The sequence below is a fragment of the Oncorhynchus mykiss genome, chromosome 30 (assembly GCF_013265735.2).
Source record: "Oncorhynchus mykiss isolate Arlee chromosome 30, USDA_OmykA_1.1, whole genome shotgun sequence".
Lineage (NCBI taxonomy): Eukaryota > Metazoa > Chordata > Actinopteri > Salmoniformes > Salmonidae > Oncorhynchus > Oncorhynchus mykiss.
Window position 1 is genome coordinate 12,290,020 of NC_050570.1, and position 20,330 is coordinate 12,310,349.

General features: G+C 41.2%; 1 protein-coding gene across 1 annotated transcript in view; it reads left to right on the top strand.

Annotated features, from left to right (window-relative positions):
• grm8b (glutamate receptor, metabotropic 8b) overlaps positions 1–19,630 on the top strand; it is a 195,517-nt gene extending 175,887 nt beyond the window's left edge. Inside the window, exons 8-11 of the mRNA XM_021598822.2 lie at positions 2,618–2,757; positions 3,098–4,033; positions 17,958–18,204; positions 19,036–19,630. Of these exons, the coding sequence (XP_021454497.1) occupies positions 2,618–2,757; positions 3,098–4,033; positions 17,958–18,204; positions 19,036–19,085 (1,373 nt within the window). The 3' untranslated portion in view covers positions 19,086–19,630. The remainder of the gene's footprint in view (positions 1–2,617; positions 2,758–3,097; positions 4,034–17,957; positions 18,205–19,035) is intronic.
• Positions 19,631–20,330: the final 700 nt, after the last annotated feature.

Sequence of the window (20,330 nt, forward strand, 5' to 3'; positions counted from 1 at the left end):
AAAGTAAAATTGCAAAATAAATGTGTCAAAGAAATTAACTTTATGTCCAATACAAAGCATTATGTTTGGGGCAAATCCAGCAAAACATATCCCTAAGTATCACTCTTGGGGCGACAGGTAGCTTAGTGGTTAGAGTGTTGGGCCAGTAACCAGAAGGTTGCTGTATTGAATCCCTGAGCTGACAAGGTAAAAATCTGTCGTTCTGCCCCTGAGCAAGGCAGTTAACCCCCTGTTCCCTCGGAGCCAAAGATGTGGATGTCGATTAAGGCAGCCCCCCACACCTCTCTATTTCAGAGGGGTTGGGATAAATGCAGAAGATATATTCAGTTGGACAACTGACTAGGTATCTCCCTTTCATATTTTCACACATGGTGGTGGCTGCATCATGTTATGGGTATGCTTTTCATCATAGGGAGATTTTTGGGATAAAAAGAAATAGAATAGAGCTAAGAACAGGCAAAATCTAAGAGGAAAACCTGGTTCAGTCCCCTTTTAAACAGACACTGGTAGACAAATTCACCTTTCAGCTATTAGAGGCTTCTAAGGGGAGGACAGCTAATAGTAATGGCTGGAACAGAGCGAATGGAATGGCCTCAAACCATGTGATTTATGTTTTTGATACCATTCTACCTATTCCTCTCCAGCCATGACCACGAGCCCATCCACTCCAATAAGGTGCGACCAACCTCCTGTGCTTTCAGCAAGACAAAAACCTAAAACAGTTTGCTTACAATGTTCCTGAGTGGCCTAGTTACAATTCTGAATGAAATCTGCTTGAAAATCTATAGCAAGACTTGAAAATTACTGTCTAGTAATGATCAAAACCAACTGGACAGAGCTTGAAGAATTTTTAAAATAATAATGTGCAAATATTGTATAATCCAGGAATGCAAAGCTCATAGAGACTTACTGAGAAAGACACACATCTCTGCCAACAATGATTTGAACATGTATTGACTCAGTGGGTTGAATACTTATCTTATCAAGCTATATATATGAGTGTTTCATTTTTCATACATGTTTTACATATGTCAGAATTTATTTTCCAAAATGTTAGAATTTTTCTTCCATTTTGACATTACTTTGAGTGTTTTGTGTAGATCGTCGACAAAAAATTACAATTAAATCCATTTTTAATCCTACCTTGTAACATAAACAATTTTGGGAGAAGTCAAGGGGTGTGAATACTTTCTGAAGGCACTGTATGTCTATAAAATTGTACTGTGAGTATTTCAGTAACATACAGTATCATCGTGGATTCTTGGTTATTGCAAATGTTTGTATGCCGCCAATCCCTCATGAATTTTCTAAACTTCATTAGTCATTAAAATACAAATGAAAATGTACAAATCTCATCTAGTGATCTTTATCATAACATTTATTTATTTTAAATTATGTGCCAACTTGAAAGGGCACCAAAATACAGGAGGATATCTTCAGACTGGAGGATTTCCTCCTGTGCCTAATTAAGACTTCTGTGTATTGCAGTGAGATGCAGATAGATGTGCTGTGTATGTCCAAACAGTCAGACCTATTCTTCCTGTTTCATTTGCAGCTCTCTGCCAAGCCACCGCACAAAGGCAAGAGGGTGATAGGTACGCACAGTGGGAAAGTGTGTCAATGGATTAATTTATCACTGACAGACACAGGAAGCATAATGTGGTTGTGGGTGGTGTTTTGGAGAGTCAGATCTCTTTATCTGATACTTCAGGCCCAATCCTCTCAACTTCTCTGCAGAAAATGTAATAATACATGGTTCTCTTGAGATGTATATTTTTAATAATGCTCTCTACTTCCTTCCTGACTGTGTTGGATTTTGCAAGTTTTAAGGACACGAGGTCGTACATGAGCAGTGTTACTGTAGGCAGGTCATCTGGGAGAAAGGAATTTGGATCTTTGGCAGTGTAGATTGTAGTCAATAGTGACGGCTAAACCATTTTTCTTGGCTGTATCTGTGACAGGTACACTGAAAAACAATCTCGAGAGAGCCTTGACAATAACAATGGCAATATATTCTCCATCTTTTTTTTCTATTTAAATACCATAACCATGGGTAAAGAAATGAAGCAGAGGATTTAGCATCTTGTAAACACTCAAGCTATGTTATGTTGTGATAACACAAACAGCCAAGTTCATTGTTTCAGTCATATTTTCTCTAAATGTATGTACATTTTTCAGTAATGTTAAAAGGCCCAATGCAGCCAATTTTATATCAACATCAAATCATTTCTTGGTAACAATGAAGTACCTTACTGTAATAGTTTCCCATTAATAAAAACAATATTTCTCAAGCAGAATTTTGCAAGGACTGTTTGGGAGTGGTCTGAGTGGGGAGGGGAAAACTTAAAACTAGCTGTTATTGGCAGAGAGATTTGGAACTTTGTTATTGGTCTATTAACCAATTTACCGCCTGGTGATGTCATCAGCGAATCCGAAACTACCGCCCATGCAAAACTGCTGAATAGAAGGTCCTGTGTATATTGTATTTTCAACCAGCATCTATCAGGAAATAACACTGATCACATTTCTTCACACTTCATCAGTGTTTGTTTCATCACCTATTGTACATACACAGGAAAAACGGAATTTTGACTGCAGTGGGCTTCCTGTTTTATAGGAAGTGCTGGGACTCCTGTCACATTTAATGAGAATGGCGATGCTCCAGGACGCTACGACATCTTTCAGTACCAGATCAACAACAGATCAACAGCAGAGTACAAGGTCATCGGCCACTGGACCGACCAGCTATACCTAAATGTAAGGATGATTGCCGTTACTCCACTTTCCTTCAATGTTATGTTACTGCTTTGTCTCTGCCTAATGTTATTGGATCCAATTCTTTAGAATGTTGTTAAAAATAACATTCACTTCCATGGGGACACATTTTCTCCAATATCTGTAAAAAAAACTGTCATATACAATTAATTTAACTAATTTGCCAATATTGAAAGAGAGATATTTGACTTAATTTAATGAGGATGATGATAATGATGATGACAACAATGATGATGTTGATAAATTAAGTCAATGTTATTGAGTCATCTTCTTTTAGTTCTTGCCCATTTTTAAGATCAGTGTCATATTCTGCCCACCTCAGATGGATGCCATGCAGTGGACCAGTGGAGACCCCTCTGTGCCCGCCTCTGTGTGCAGCCTGCCCTGCAAGATGGGCGAGAGAAAGAAGGTGGTGAAGGGAGTACCATGTTGCTGGCACTGCGAGCGCTGTGAGGGCTACCACTTCCAGGCCAGTGAGTTCATGTGTGAGCTGTGCCCGTATGAGCAACGCCCTGACCAGAACCACACCGGGTGCCAACCTATCCCCATCATCAAGCTGGAGTGGCACTCTCCCTGGGCAGTGTTGCCAGTATTTATCTCTGTCCTGGGCATTCTGGCTACCACCTTCGTCATTGTCACCTTTGTGCGTTACCACGACACACCCATTGTCCGAGCCTCGGGCCGGGAGATGAGCTATGTTTTGCTCACAGGTATCTTCCTGTGCTATGCTATCACCTTCCCCATGATCGCAGCCCCTGACGTTGCCGTTTGCTCCTTTAGGCGCATTTTCCTGGGCCTGGGGATGTGCTTCAGCTATGCAGCTTTGCTTACCAAAACCAACCGCATCCACCGCATCTTCGAGCAGGGCAAGAAGGCTGTGACACCACCTCGGTTCATCTCCCCGGCCTCCCAGCTGGTCATCACCTTCAGCCTGATCTCAGTTCAGTTAATGGGCGTGTTTGTGTGGTTCGCCGCCGACCCACCACACACGGTAGTGGACTATGGTGAGCAGCGCACGCAGGACCCTGAGAACGCCCGCGGGGTGCTCAAGTGTGACATCTCAGACCTCTCACTCATCTGCTCGCTTGGATACAGTATCCTGTTGATGGTCACATGTACTGTTTATGCCATCAAGACCAGGGGAGTGCCAGAGACCTTCAACGAGGCCAAGCCTATTGGATTTACTATGTACACTACCTGCATTATTTGGTTAGCATTTATACCCATCTTCTTTGGGACGGCACAGTCGGCAGAAAGGGTGAGTCTGTTTTGATTGTGTTCGTATTTAATACACCTACATGTCCGGAGCCTGCTGGTTTTCTGTTCTACCTGATAATGAATTGCACCCACTTGGTGTCCCAGGTCTAAAACAGTCCAAAGATTAGAGGGGAAGGGTGAGAAAAGCAGTGGAACTGGCTTCAAGGTCCAGATTTGAATTTGAGGGGTCTACAGTGTAATTGGCTAATATGCTGTGAATCTCAGAGGCTCTTTGGTGATAAGAGTTGGTAGAAAATGGAAAGAGTCTGTGGTCTGTGTCGTGTTCTCACTTAAGGTCAGTAATTATTCTGACCCCTAGAGTTGACTAACCACTCAATTTAATTAACTGCCCTCACTTTCGTTCTCTGCACTGACTGTTGGTCATGTAATGACATGTGTAATTAAATTGCTAATGATATGGTTGTTCTGGACTATTTTTACAATTAGAACGCTGCATGTGATTTGCGGGGAAGTGCGTCGGCTATCAGTCACACTTGGGAAGAATGGTATCTGTAAATAAGCTGAGGAACGTCTCCCTCACTCTTCATATTGCCTATTTTGTCATTGCATAGATGAGTTGGTTGTTTAGCAACAAAACTGACGTATGCGCAACTAGGGGGCAAAACAGACAGGGTTGGCTTAGATAGTTGACAACATGTAAACTATATTTTGTCTCCAATGTTTATTGAAAACATAAATTAATTTGCATAATGAGCACTTGTTGTCTCTCAAATACATTGTTACAGTTGTTGGTAAACTACTTCGAATTTTTGTCATATTAGCATAGACGTGACATCAGCCAAAACACCTCAAATCAAGACATGGTATCAAAAACAAGATAAAACTAGTTGAAACGAGCCACCTATGATTCCCCACATGGCAGCAGCTTGTCATTGTTGCCAGCTGTCTGGCCATCCAGAATCAAACAACACGGACTTCTGCCCCATTGAAGCCTGCTCATCGTTTTCGTGACGTTGTCAGCTAACCCATCTATAGGATTAGGCCTACAATGCACATTGTCAGTCAGTGTCATGCCACACATCACGACCTAGCAAATCCCATGGCAATACTTTCAATTGGTTCAAATTCTACAGTAAACTGGACAATTTCATATGATTTCAAAGGTTACTGTAGATAGGCTGCTAGATGGATGATTTCAAAGGCTACCATAGATAGGCTGCTAGATGGATGATTTCAAAGGCTATCGTAGATAGGTTGCTGGATATAGGTTGCTAGATGGATGATTTCAAAGAGGGATTTTTCCATTGAAGTTTTCTACTGAAAGCTGCGTCAGTCTTTTAAATTGAGGAGCTGAGTGAAGAAAGACTTTGTTTTCTTCCCCACTATTTTTGGGCCAGATCTCATTAGCACAGTTTTCTTGTGAGTTCAGGAAACTGTTGTGAGTGTCTTGTGAAGTTCTGTCACATTGTTACAGTTTTTTGGATGTCTTGAAACAATGGTTGGTCTGCAACAATTAAGGCGTTACTAATGATCAACACAGAAACCATGACAGTAATGTAGCATATTTGGTTGTTTTTATATAGCCTCCAATGCATTCAGTGTAGACCTCTTTATGGATCCACATTAAAACAGTGGAACACTTGGAACATTTCACCCAGGTTTTGAGTAGCAGCAGATGTAGCCAGGCCTTTCAAAGCTGAATATTGGCTTACTTAGGTCACAAATATTGCAAACTATAGTTGCATTATAGAAGGTCTTAACTAGCCAGGCCATACACAGTCCTAATAAATTAATGTAATGCTGTTCCAATTTCATGTAAGAAAACAAATTGTTTAGAATCATTACTATTCAATGTTAAGCTTATTATAGACTACCCCATGGGAGCAACTTACTGGGGACCAAATAAATAATAAAAACAAGTTATTATTTTTGAAGTCTCTTAAGTGTACCCATAACTGTTTTCCTAGATGGTGATTCTACCTCATTATTTTGTATCTTTATTAGTTGAGCATGTTGCAGTCTGTAGGGAGCGAGGTACAGTAGTAGACCAAAGTGCCTATGGTGCCTGTGGCATTCTGTTGTCTTCCAAAAATCCCACATGAGTTTAAGAGTATTGAGATATTGATGAGATATGGACCCTATTGACCATCATGTCACACAACTAATTCAAGTAATTGGACATGACACTGTTAGTGACAAGGTTTTGAGCACTGCCTGAAATTGTAGAATTGCAGGTGACTCTTGGTCATCAGTTTCTCAGTGTGGCTTTCTGGGCAAAGTGGTAAGAAGAGGGGAGTTGCTGGCAATGCAGGTGAGAGCCATATTAATCTTTAATAAGATAATAAAGATTGCATACTCTATCTAATAAAGTATTAGTTCAAGGACAGCTCGTCTTCTAAACCTTTAATGGTTGAAACATGATTTGGGCTCTGTAAAACGTTCTGTTAGTATAATACAGAATGGTTGAAACATGATTTGGGCTCTGTAAAACGTTCTGCTAGTATAATACAGAATGGTTGAAACAGGATTTGGGCTCTGTAAAACGTTCTGCTAGTATAATACAGAATGGTTGAAACATGATTTGGGCTCTGTAAAACGTTCTGTTAGTATAATACAGAATGGTTGAAACATGATTTGGGCTCTGTAAAACGTTCTGCTAGTATAATACAGAATGGTTGAAACATGATTTGGGCTCTGTAAAACGTTCTGCTAGTATAATACAGAATGGTTGAAACATGATTTGGGCTCTGTAAAACGTTCTGCTAGTATAATACAGAATGGTTGAAACATGATTTGGGCTCTGTAAAACGTTCTGCTAGTATAATACAGAATGGTTGAAACATGATTTGGGCTCTGTAAAACGTTCTGCTAGTATAATACAGAATGGTTGAAACATGATTTGGGCTCTGTAAAACGTTCTGTAAGTATAATACAGAATGGTTGAAACATGATTTGGGCTCTGTAAAACGTTCTGCTAGTATAATACAGAATGGTTGAACTAATAGTGTTGTGAATCACAGACTCAGATTTGCAAAGAACCTTATTCCACAAGTAACATATGTAGTCTATCAAAGAACCTTATTCCACAAGTAACATATGTAGTCTATCAAATAACCTTATTCCACAAGTAACATATGTAGTCTATCAAAGAACCTTATTCCACAAGTAACATATGTAGTCTATCAAATAACCTTATTCCACAAGTAACATATGTAGTCTATCAAATAACCTTATTCCACAAGTAACATATGTAGTCTATCAAATAACCTTATTCCACAAGTAACATATGTAGTCTATCAAAGAACCTTATTCCACAAGTAACATATGTAGTCTATCAAATAACCTTATTCCACAAGTAACATGTGTAGTCTATCAAATAACCTTATAACACAAGTAACATCTTCATGTATTCTATCAAAGAACCTTATAACACAAGTAACATATTCATGTATTCTTTGAAATTGAGCTAGTAATATATAAGTAAACAAAATAGACAAGCTAGTTATTTACAGAGGCTGGGTTGTTTACAGCGGCTGGGTTGTTTACAGAGGCTGGGTTACTTACAGCGGCTGGGTTGTTTACAGCGGCTGGGTTGTTTACAGAGGCTGGGTTGTTCACAGAGGCTGGGTTATTTACAGAGGCTGGGTTGTTTACAGAGCCTGGGTTGTTTACGGAGGCTGTGTTATTTACAGCGGCTGGTGTGTTTACAGGGGCTGGGTTGTTTACAGGGGCTGGGTTGTTTACAGAGACTGGGTTGTTTACAGAGACTGGGTTATTTACAGAGGCTGGGTTGTTTACAGAGACTGGGTTGTTTACAGAGACTGGGTTGTTTACATCTGCTGGGTTGTTTACAGCGGCTGGGTTGTTTAAGGAGGCTGGATTATTTACAGCGGCTGGGTTATTTACAGCAGCTGGGTTGTTTACGGAGGCTGGGTTATTTACAGCGGCTGGGTTATTTACAGCAGCTGGGTTGTTTACAGCGGCTGGGTTGTTTACAGAGGCTGGGTTGTTTACAGCGGCTAGAGGCTGGGTTATTTACAGCGGATGGGTTGTTTAAGGAGGCTGGGTTGTTTACAGCGGCTAGAGGCTGGGTTATTTACAGCGGCTGGGTTGTTTACAGCGGCTGGGTTGTTTACAGCAGCTGGGTTGTTTACAGAGGCTGGGTTGTTTACAGAGGCTTGGTTGTTTACAGCGGCTGGGTTGCTTACAGTGGCTGGGTTGTTTACAGCGGCTAGAGGCTGGGTTGTTTACAGCGGCTGGGTTGTTTACAGAGGCTGGGTTGTTTACAGAGGCTGGGTTATTTATAGCGGCTGGGTTATTTACAGCGGCTGGGTTGTTTACAGCAGCTGGGTTGTTTACAGAGGCTGGGTTGTTTACATAGGCTGGGTTATTTACAGCGGCTGGGTTGTTTACAGAGGCTGGGTTGTTTACAGCGGCTGGGTTATTTACAGAGGCTGGGTTATTTACAGAGGCTGGGTTGGTTACAGAGGCTGATCTTTTATGATTATTTGTTGTATTATTTGATATGTAATATGTTGTGTCTGCTTAGCCCTGAAGAAAGAAACACAGCCGTGGCTAAAGGTATTGACTTTTCTGTCACCCCTTCTTTAGGGATAGATATACCAATCCCACTTCTACAGTACCTAGTGTAAACATATGCTAATAGAATGAATGACACAGTGCATAAACCTATAGGATCATAAAATCTGTTAAGCGGAACAACACAGGGGAACCCAAGAGCAGACTCAGATGAGGAAACAGTGATGAATGAAACAAAATATGTATTGTTGCACAGAGCGATATGGAGTGCAGATCCGAGGGTGCTCGGATGAGTTGCAGAAAAACCAGATGTGGAGACTGAGGTTGGAGTTGGCTGAGTAGAACAGGGTAAATAGGTCCTGAGGGGAATCCAAGGTAGTAGCGGTGAGTAAAATCCAGAGCAAGGTAGTTGGGTGGTGAGATGTGGAACAGGAGACAGATGCCAGAGACAGAGCAATAACTGCAATGAGACGATAAACGGTGTCAGGCAAGGAAACAGCCACAGCAGGGTAACAGGATCTTGAGCAGTAATAAATGTCTAGAATCATGAACTGACTGAGCAGAGATTACAATCCGGCAGGGTGGAAGTGGTATTTGTAGAGGTCTTGATTATGGAACAAGTTGCAGCTGGTAGGGATGTGCTCTAACTCCAGCACACCTGTCTCCAACCACACAATCACAAAGAGAGGGAGAGGGAGAGAGAGAGAGTGTACATGGGGAGTAACTGCAGGTCAAGAAGACACCGGATGAACACCAGAGGGCGTAGCAGGAGCAGATGTGACAAAATCAGTGAATGACTGGAATTCTGCTGTGTCAAGAATAATTCCCAATTCAATTCCAAGTTTCCTTATGAATGAAATATCACCCCTCCTGAAACGTTGTTTAATTACTAGCATCTTGCACGTCCTCACTGTAGCACTGAACATGATGTATAAAACTCACCACCTATTAATAGATTGATTGTTGATGATTTTGCCTTAAGACAGAAAAGCTCTCCAGGTCTTAAACAGTGTTGAATACCACCCTATTAATCTTTAGAGAATGAACGAGCCTCACTGGCCATTGAAAAATCACCTCTACAGAAATCACTTTTTTAGAGGACTGCTAAACACCACATATCAATCTCTATATTTGTGGAATTGGAAAAAGGGGAAACAAAGCATAATAGCCTATTCATATTTCAGAAAATCAATGCCGCTTAAGTTGCACTGTCCCAAGAGTTGCACTGTCTAGGGTTCCCGAGTGGGGCAGTGGTCTAAGGCACTACATCTCAATATAAGAGGTGTCACTACAGACCCTGGTTGAAATCCAGACTGAATCACATCTGGCTGTGAATGGGAGACCCATAGGGCGGCACACAATTGGCCCAATGTCGCCTGGGTTTGGCCGGGGTAGGCAGTCATTGTAAATAAGAATTTGTTCTTCACTGACTTGCCTAGTTAAATAAAGGTTCAATAAAAAGTGACACCCTATTGTTCTCCAGCAGTCACAACAGATAAATCCAATCCCTATTGTGATTTACTGACACACATGGTTAAATGTCCATAGAGAACACCGGTATGATTGGTGTCCCTGGAAAGAAATATAAAATAATGCTTATATAGCACACGACCATATATAGCACACTCCACTGATTAACAGTCTTTCCCATTGATCAGATCAAGCTGGATAAATGCCACAGCTCTTGTCATTTTAGAAACAGGTGCTTGTCACTTCAACTCTCATCACAAAGGTAATACCCTTGTGTTGGGCGAGTGCACATTCCAAGGCTGAGATTGCCCACATTCTACTAGTTGTCATGGTTGCACCCACTAATGTTTTTATGGTTGTTTATCCCTCAGATTAAAATAGCCTGAAATGACAGGTAAAGCATTCTGGATTATAGATTTGCCCTCGGTGACGGGAAAAGTTTCTGTGAAATAGGTCAGCTAGAGGACTAGTAAATATGTTTTTACGGGATACGGGGTGTCGCCTTCAGCGACGGGAGACCAATCCAATGTACAGGTCTCCCGGAGTGAAGAGGCTACAGAAAACATTGATCTTTTGGGCTTATGCTGTCGCTTCAATGTCAATATTCACATGTTGTAAGGGGTGCATTGCATTTATCGTGTGTATGACTAAGCCTAATATATGTCCATTAACCATTTCATAAGCATGATCCTTCAGACGGTTATTCTCAGTTACTTTGTTTCCTCATCCAAATTTACATAACGTCATGACTTGGGTTGCTATCATAAGTAAGTTGTTATAAATGTCACCAGTGTGCAGAGATGACAAATCTAAAAGCCTGTTTAGGTTCATGGCAGACATGGACTAATTAGGTTATCCACTCCCCATAAATCCATTAGCCTACTCATCTTCGGCTTTCATAGTTTCATGCAGTAGCCTACTAGACTTCCACTTCCACACTTGCACTGTATGCACTGTATGCACTGTATGATTCAGTATAGGATAGTCCTCTGTTATTGAATATGTAGTGTGAGGCAGCTTGAGGTACAAGTACACCACCTGGACAGGACGCTAGTCTGTCACAAGGGCTTAACCCCAATCCATTTGAGCGCCAGGCAGAGAGACATCGAGTCTTTGGTATGAATTTACATTATGCTGGGAAACTCTTCAAAGCCCTATAAAGTATAGCAATGCCAAAATATGATTAGTTAATCAAAAGCTGTCATGTTTGGTATTAGTATGCCTTGTATTTTGTCTTGGAACCTGTGAGAAAGAGCTATTCTCAGTGAAATATGTTCTCTGTCATGTGACCAAAGGCAACCACTCTTTTCGGGGAATATAAAACTGGAGCTTTAATGATAGCTATGGATGGAGGCAATAGCCAAGTTGTTTCATATCGCCTTTCTTTCGACAAATTCAAGGCGTATGAGAACGGGATATGCAGTGGACCGAAGCTAATCGCCACTTTCAGAGACTTTAGAAAAAGCTAGAAAAATAAGTTGATAGGAGTGAAAAGAGCAAAACAGCCGATATATTTGTGATCGCTTACACATATCATATCACATCACAGACCTGCTTGGCAGAATACTGAAAGTCGGTCAAGCTTTCTATAGAAAAGGTCAGATATGCTCTAAGAAAACACACCTGCTCCAAAAGGAAGCACATAAAACAGAGAACTATATCAACAGACTATCTGCTTTTTTCATCAGCCCCAAACGAAACTAAGGGTGTAATCATAATGATACATAAGAAACTCAAAATCACAGTCCTTGGTAAAGGCGAAGACCAAGAAGGCAGAATCACTTTCCTTAAATGTATCCATAATGCAAAGAAAATGGCCTTTACTAATGTGCCTGCTCCAAATTCATATGATCTTAAGTTTGTAGATGCTCTGAACAGCATATTGTTAGAATTAACTGAATTCCAACTGGTTATTGGGACAGACATGAATGCCATTCTGGGGACAAATCTAATAAGACCAACTACAATCTACAGGAAACCAAGGTTCTCCAACATGTACTTTCTGATTACAACCTCATTGATGCCTGGTGAGCTCATTGCCCTAGAGCAAAAGAGTACACTTTCTATTCAAACCAGCACAAAACATTCTCCAAAATCGATTTCGTACTCTTATCTCCTCCTCTATTTAATTGAATCAAGAAAATAGAAATTCAGCATATGAACCTATCTGATCATCATGCTTATTCCTGCCAGCTACATACTCTATATCATTATCTCCTTAAAGAGCCACAAGATGGCGCTTTAATATTTCCTTACAAAAAAAACATACAATTTGAAACGGAATTGAATGAATTCATAATGATTAAAAACATTTTGACTGGAGCCAAATATGTCCTACCTAATGCCTCTCAAGACCACGATGGAGGGCTCCATCCTAATAGTTTCCCATTTTAAATATTTGCGAATAGATATATTTCCTTCCTTAAATTATACCATTGCCAGAAATGTTAACAGAACACTCAAATCAATTAAATCTGACCTCAGTAGATGCACTAATATCCCAGTTGCTGAACAATTAATCAACTTGACTATTACATTGACCCCCCCCCCCCTCCATTTGTTTTGTTTTGTAGACTGCTGCTACTCACTGTTTATAATCTATGCATAGTCACTTCACCCCTTCCTACATGTACAAATTACATCTAACCTGTACCCCCGCACACTGACTCAGTACCGGTACCTCCTGTGTATAGCCTCGTTATTGTTATGTTGTTATGTTACTTTTTATAATTTTTTACTTTAGTTTATTTGGTAAATATTTTCTTAACTCTTCTTGAACTGCACTGTTGGTTAATAAGGGCTTGTATTCGGCACATGTGACAAATAGAGTTTCATTTGAAGATTTGTCATGGGTTCCCAGATCCTCAAAAGGTTCTACAGCTGCACCATTGAGAGCATCCTGACCGCATCACCGCCTGGTATGGCAACTGCTCGGCATCTGACTGTAAGGCGCTACAGAGGGTAGTGCGTACAGCCCAGTACATCACTAGAGCCAAGCTTCCTGCCATCCAGGACCTACAGTATATAATAAGCAGTGTCAGAGGAAAGCCCTTAAAATTGTCAGAGACTCCAGTTTCTCTGCTACCGCACGGCAAGCGATACCGGAGTGCCAAGTCTTAGACCAAAAGGCTCCTTAACAGCTTCTATCCCCAAGCCATAAGACTGCTGAACAATTAATCAAATGGCCACCAGAATATTTACATTGACACCCCCCCTCCCCCCTCCATTTGTTTTGTACACTGCTGCTATTCACTGTTTATTATCTATGCATAGTCACTTCACCTCTACCTACACGTAGAAATGAACTCTAACCTGTACCCCCGCACACTGACTTGGTACCGGTACCCCCTGTATATAGCCTCGTTATTGTTATGTTATTGTGTTACTTTTTATTTAATTTAGTTTATTTGGTAAATATTTTCTTAACTCTTCTTGACCTGCACTGTTGGTTAAGGGCTTGTAAGTAAGCATTTCACGGTAAAGTCTACACTTGTTGTATTCGGCGCATGTGACAAATTTGATTTGATTTGAAGGACTATCCGAACCAAACTTTGAAACATATTTCCAAGCGCTAGCAATGCCTTGAGATCTGGAGGGCAGCCTTTTGCATCCCTCCCAATGGCACAAATGTGGAATCCATACAGTTGCCGATATCATGGACAGTAATGGTTTGAGAACATTCCAAGATTCCAAGACACATACACATTAAATTATCTGGGCTCCCGAAAGGCCTGATCTCTATAATATATGAACTTTTGAAAAGCTTATTCTGAGTTATCCATTAAAAAAGTATGTTCCACAGGTCTGAACAACCCTTTAACTGGAGCAGAATATGTTTACAGACTTTATTTAACACCAAAGAAAAGTTTTACGATGAAATTGGTCCCAACTGTTCACTGTGTCCCCTAAATCAGGTAGGCACATTCCTTCATATGATGTGGGAGTGCCCTGCAGTTAAATGCTTCTGGGAAAAAGTTACAAAGTTCATTTTGAAGTGCATGAATGTAAATATTCAATGTGTTGCATCAGGTATGTTACTTAACGATGGCTCCTTGAATCTCAATCCAAGACGATTACTACTGGCAGGCAACACCGCCGCACAAAAATATGCTGCTTTTAGATGGCAATCACCTCACTCTCTCCCAATTCGCCAAAGGATAATAAAGGTTACAACATTCAAACTATCTACAGTGAGAATGAATGGCGCTAGTCAAGGAACAATTTAGGTTTGGACAAATACTGTACTTGACTCTGTAAAGAATAATTTCAGCTAAACCCCAACACACACAAATAACCAATCTATAAACCCCAACACACACAAATAACCAATCTATAAAGGCCAACACACACAAATAACCAATCTATAAAGGCCAACACACACAAATAGCCAATCGATAAAGGCCAACACACATAAATAACCAATCTATAAAGGCCAACACACACAAATAACCAATCTATAAAGCCCAACACACACAACTAACCAATCTATAAAGGCCAACACACACAACTAACCAATCTATAAACCCCAACACACACAAATAACCAATATATAAAGGCCAACACACACAAATAACCAATCTATAAAGGCCAACACACATAAATAACCAATCTATAAAGGCCAACACACACAAATAACCAATCTATAAAGGCCAACACACACAAATAACCAATCTATAAAGGCCAACACACAAATAACCAATCTATAAAGGCCAACACACACAAATAGCCAATCGATAAAGGCCAACACACACATACAAACAAACAAATACAAAAACGTTGGTCACAAAAAATAAAATCATATGGTAATTCATGGAGTGAAGTAAAGATGGTTTAATGTAGTAATGGTTTGAAAAACTGGATTTAAAAAAGACAGACTATAGACTACACACCAAAAAATACTGCAAAAATATTATAGTAAAGTGTACAATTGCTGTGTACAAACTTAACATGATGAACAGGAATTACAATTGCTTCCATGAATGGCCAAAATAACTATATGAAAGCCACACCCGTAATAAGCCATGCCATCTGAAAAATAACCCAGTTCTGTCCACTATTTAACCAGCACTGGGTTACCAAATAACCCAAATTGGGTAGTTTTTAGCCCATTATTTTTTTTAGTGTATGATAGACTGTGATACAACATCATAATGTTGTTGTTTTATATAGCAGAAGACTGATTAATGTTTAATGACATTATGACAAAAAATAAATCTCATCCTCATACCTATGTTCAGTATACCCATATCTAACCTTCAGTTAGACTCCTCCCCATTTCCCCCCACTACCATTCCAAACAGTGTGCTTATGACCATGATGTGCTTGTGGTGTGTGTAGTAGTCATTCTCTTCTCTCTCTGCCATGGCCACATCGCAACGCTCTCTCTATGCCATTGCCACATTGCCAGGCTCTCTCTCTGCCATGGCCACATCGCCAGTCTCTGGTGGTAAATGTCACTGAGCTTCATGCCCCAGATTCCTAGCTGACCTAAAAGCGAGGGTGATCGTTCCTCAGCTCTTGCCTTTTGAAGCCCACCCCATTAGTCTTATTATAGATCTAAAGAGGCTGTTGAACTGGTTCAAACTAGGACTTGCCACCAGCCCCGACTGGTGACTCACTGGAAAACACTCTGTAGCCAAAAGATTCAGTTAAGCTAGCCCTAAGGAATGATAAGGGGTTTGAGCCACAGATGGTGCTTAACTTGGGCAGGCACTCACCGGAGCTGAGTACCGGCACCTCAACGTTTCTACTGCTTGAGTTCCTGCTCCTCTTTATAGACTATTAGCTCAAAAGTATTGTATCAAAAGTGTTGCACCTTAAATTGAAACAGTACCGGCACCCAAATGAGTACTGGTAGCTGGCTACAGGTAATATTATCACCTTTATAAGTGGTCAAGAAATGGCTTCAAGTTTGTGCTCCAGTATGGTTAACCTTGAAATCTACGGCCAACATTGAGTAATATAAACTTTTTTGTCACTATAAAAAATTCCTAGATGTTTGTCTAAAGGCCCTCTAAATGGCTTTATGCTTAGATGTCTACCAGACATTTCCTAATAATAGCTTGATGTGTGATGGAATGACTTCCTATGTGGAGATGTTAAGACTCAAGGGAGCTGTGCCATCTGCCAGTTCCTTTTCATTCTCTACCACACTCTAACTGTACAGATATGACTGAGCAAACGCCCTCTGAGAATTCTCCCTGTCGGTTTACCGCTCAATGAGGGGGCCATTAGTTGTGTTGACGTTTCTAAAGCCTGTTGCTATGACTACTCAGGTGGTCTCTAAGCAGGATTGTTTGGTGCAGGCATGTTCACGTCAGCGGTTCTTGACAGGCACTGTGGTACTGTGACATTGGAAAGAAGTCAAGGAAACATGAGTTTGTAATGCCTGGTTCCGCTTAGCAGGTGGGAGAAGACTGGATGTGTGTGCATGAGGTCGGGGTACTTCACCTGGGTTGTCGGTGGTTAGATGAGTTTGTTTTAAGTGGTTATAAGAAACTTGAATAGTGTAATAGTGTACCGTGAGTTGAACGTTCCATGTGAACACACTGTGCATAACAAGTGAACAGCAACTTGGTTGTATACGGTTGGTTTGAGTTTGATCCCAGTAGACCTCACTATTAAACTGACAATAAGTCTTCTGAGGAAAGAGCACCTGCCAAAATACAAATAAGATCACATCAAATTTCATCACATGCGCCGAATACAACGGGTGTGGGATCTTATCGTGAAATGCTTACTTACAAGCCCTTAACTAATAATGCAGTTTTAAGAAAATAGAATTAAGAAAATACTTTCTAAATAAACTATGGTAAAAAAGTAACATAGTAAAGTAACAATAATGAGGCTATATACAGGGGGTAACGGTACGAGTCAACGTGTGGGGGTGCAAGTCAGTCGAGGTAATTTGTACATGTAGGGTGGGGTAAAGTGACTATGCATAGATAATAAACAGTGAGTAACAGCAGTATAAAGACAAAGGGAGGGGGTCAATACAAATAGTCTGGGTGGCCATTTGATAAATTGTTCAGCAGTCTTATAGCTTGGGGGTAGAAGATGTTAAGGAGCCTTTTGGACCTAGACTTGGCGCTCTGAATCATTTCAGTCTCCTAAGGAGGAAAATGTGTTGTCGTGCCTTCTTCACAGCTTTCTTGGTGTGTTTGGACCATGATCGTTTGTTGGTGATGTGGACACCAAGGAGCTTGAAACTCTTGACCCGCTCCACTACAGCCCCGTCGATGTGAATGGGGACGTGTTCGGCCCTCCTTTTCCTGTAGTCCACAATCATCTCCTTTGTTTTTCTCACGTTGAGGGAGAGGTTGTTGTTCTGGCACCACACTGCCAGGTCTCTGCCGTCCTCCCTATAGGCTGTCTCATCGTTGTCGGTGATCAGGCCTACCACTGTTGTGTCATCTGCAAACTTAATGATGGTATTGGAGTTGTGCTTGCCCATGCAGTCGTTGGTGAACAGGGAGTACAGGAGGGGACTAAGCACGCACCCCTGAAGGGCCCCCGTGTTGTGGATCAGCGTGGAAGATGTGTTGTTGCCTACCCTTACCACCTGGGGGCAGTCCGTCAGGAAGTCCAGGATCCATTTTCAGAGGGAGGTGTTTAGTCCCAGGGTCCTTAGCTTAGTGATTAGCTTTGTGGGAACTATGGTGTTGAACACTGAGCTGTAGTCAATGAACAGTATTCATAATGAGGCTTTATACAGGGGGTACCGGTACTGAGTCAATGTGCGGGGGTACAGGTTAGTTGAGGTAATTTGTACATGTATGTAGGGGTAAAGTGCATGCACTTTGTGCCATGCCAAATCAAATCTAAAATGTGATGCAATATGATTGGATTGATACAAGATCCCTGTGTCAGGGACCACAAAGGTTCCCCTCCAAGGACTCTCTTTGAAGCACCTGACTCATATCTCTCTCTCTCTCTCTCTCTCTCTCTCTCTCTAGATGTACATCCAGACAGCCACGCTAACCGTCTCCCTCAGCCTGAGCGCCTCCGTCTCCCTGGGACTGCTCTACATGCCCAAGGTCTACATCATCATCTTCCACCCAGAGCAGAACGTCCCCAAGCGCAAGCGCAGCTTCAAGGCCATTGTCACTGTCGCCACCATGACCAGCAAGCTGTCCCAGCTAACCTCCGAGCGACCCAACGGAGAGGTGAAGACCGAACTCTGCGAGGGCATGGACACCAGCAGTGAGTATAAACATGTGATCTGATCCCCTTCTTAACATATTATACCAGGAGTTCCCGAACTCAGGCCTGCCTTCCATTATTGGTGAACATCCCGCGCCTCTCCTGTCTCTTTCTATGGAAACAAGCACTTTTCATGACACAAACAGTTCACACCCCTCTTGTTGGTGTCACCCCACAGTTTGGGAACCACTATTATACAACCACCCCCATTTTTTTTTTACCAATAATTGTATTTTTGTGTAGCCTATGTTAGTTTCAAACACAGGCTTGGCAACAGGCTTTGGAATTTCTACATACAGTAAAGTAAAGCGCAGTTCCTCAGCTATAGCAGTATCTGAGATATCGTTGTTGAAATCAGCTTGTAGAAAATCTTTTGTATTATCTCATCTATGATAGTTAAAAAGACACCTGAGAACTGATTAGGCAAAACTGTTCATCACTCGGATTTAGACTTCAAAGGCCTTTCTGAGCCCGTCTGCAGAAGTTTCATACAGGCAAGCAAGCATCCGGTTATTTACTTGTCACGTTTGTGCTGACTGCACAGTTTGATCTCTAAAATGTGTTGCTTTTTTCCTATTTATGGACAATTTCTCCAATTAATACATGAATACATCTGGAGAATTCAACTTCATTGTGAGTGATTAATAATCTCACATAGCCAACTTTATTAGTTTAGGTCGCGGGTAGAAAGCCATGGTAGCCTCAACATTCCCATCAAGACTGTTCGGTTATGTGGTAATGCATTGAGGGAAGGAATGCAAGCGATACAATAAGTACAGAGGGAATCACAACACTTTAGGAAACTAACATCTCCATTCTTTGTCTTTCCAGTGCCATCATCCAAAACAACGTATGTCAGCTACACCAACCATGCCATTTGAAGAGAGAAGCTCTGAATAGAGGATTACTGAGGAATTCCACATGCAGACTTGGATGTGTCAGATTCACACATGCCAGGGCCTTCAAACAAGCATGAGACATTGATATTGATCAGAGTCAAAATGATGTCTGAGAGGGTGGCAGCCAAAATAAATATGTCTGCTCTTTCATGTTCACAGACAGAGCTAATGGGCCTGTTAGAAGCAGACCAAAAAATATATATGGTCAGTAAACAAACCATCCAAGAGACTTAACAAAAGAGGATGGTGAACAGAAGAGGAAAACGAAACCTAATTTAAAAGATCATTTAAAAATACATTGTTGGGATCAACCTTGTTAGTTGTTATTCTAATTGTACGTATTTTGTGGTTGTGAAGATTTCAAATTCTTGTCTCATGTCGTCTGACCTGCATTACAAGATGAGTCTGTCTGTATCGGCTAACTAAATCGTAGCCTTGAGTTGTAAAATCTGTTAATGACATGGTTTAAGCATGCACATTTTTATACAAATACTTTATTTATAATAAAGGAATGTTTTGGAAATGTTTAGCATTGTTGGATGTGTATATGAGGTAAGAAAAATACTGAACAATACTATAAATGCAACATGCAACAATTTCAAAGATTTTAGTTCATATAAGGAAATCAGTCAATTTAAACGCTAATTTATGGATTTCACATAACTGGAAATACAGATATGCATCTGTTGGTTACAGAGACCTTTAAAAAAAGGTAGGGGCGTGGATCAGAAACCCAGTCAGTATCTGGTGTATCCACCATTTGCCTCATACAGCGCCACACATCTCCTTTGCATAGAGCTGTTGATTGTGACCTGACCACTCCTCTTCAATGTGCGAAGTTGCAGGATAATGTTGGGAACTGGAATACGCTGTTGTCGATCCAGAGCATCCTAAACATGCTCAATGGGTGATATGTCTGGTGAGTATGCAGGCCATGGAAGAACTGGGACATTTTCAGCTTCCAGGAGTTGTGTACAGATCCTTGCGACATGGAGCCGTGCATTATCATGCTGAAACATGAGGTGATGGCACGACAATGGGCCTCAGCATCTCGCCACGTTATCTCTGTGCATTCAAATTGCCATCGATAAAATGCAATTTGGTTCATTGCATTGTGTCCGTAGCTTATGCCTACCCATGCCTTAACCCCACCGCCACCATGGGGCACTCAGCAAACCACTCGCCCATACAAAGCCGTACTCGTGGTCTGCGGTTGTGACGCCGGCT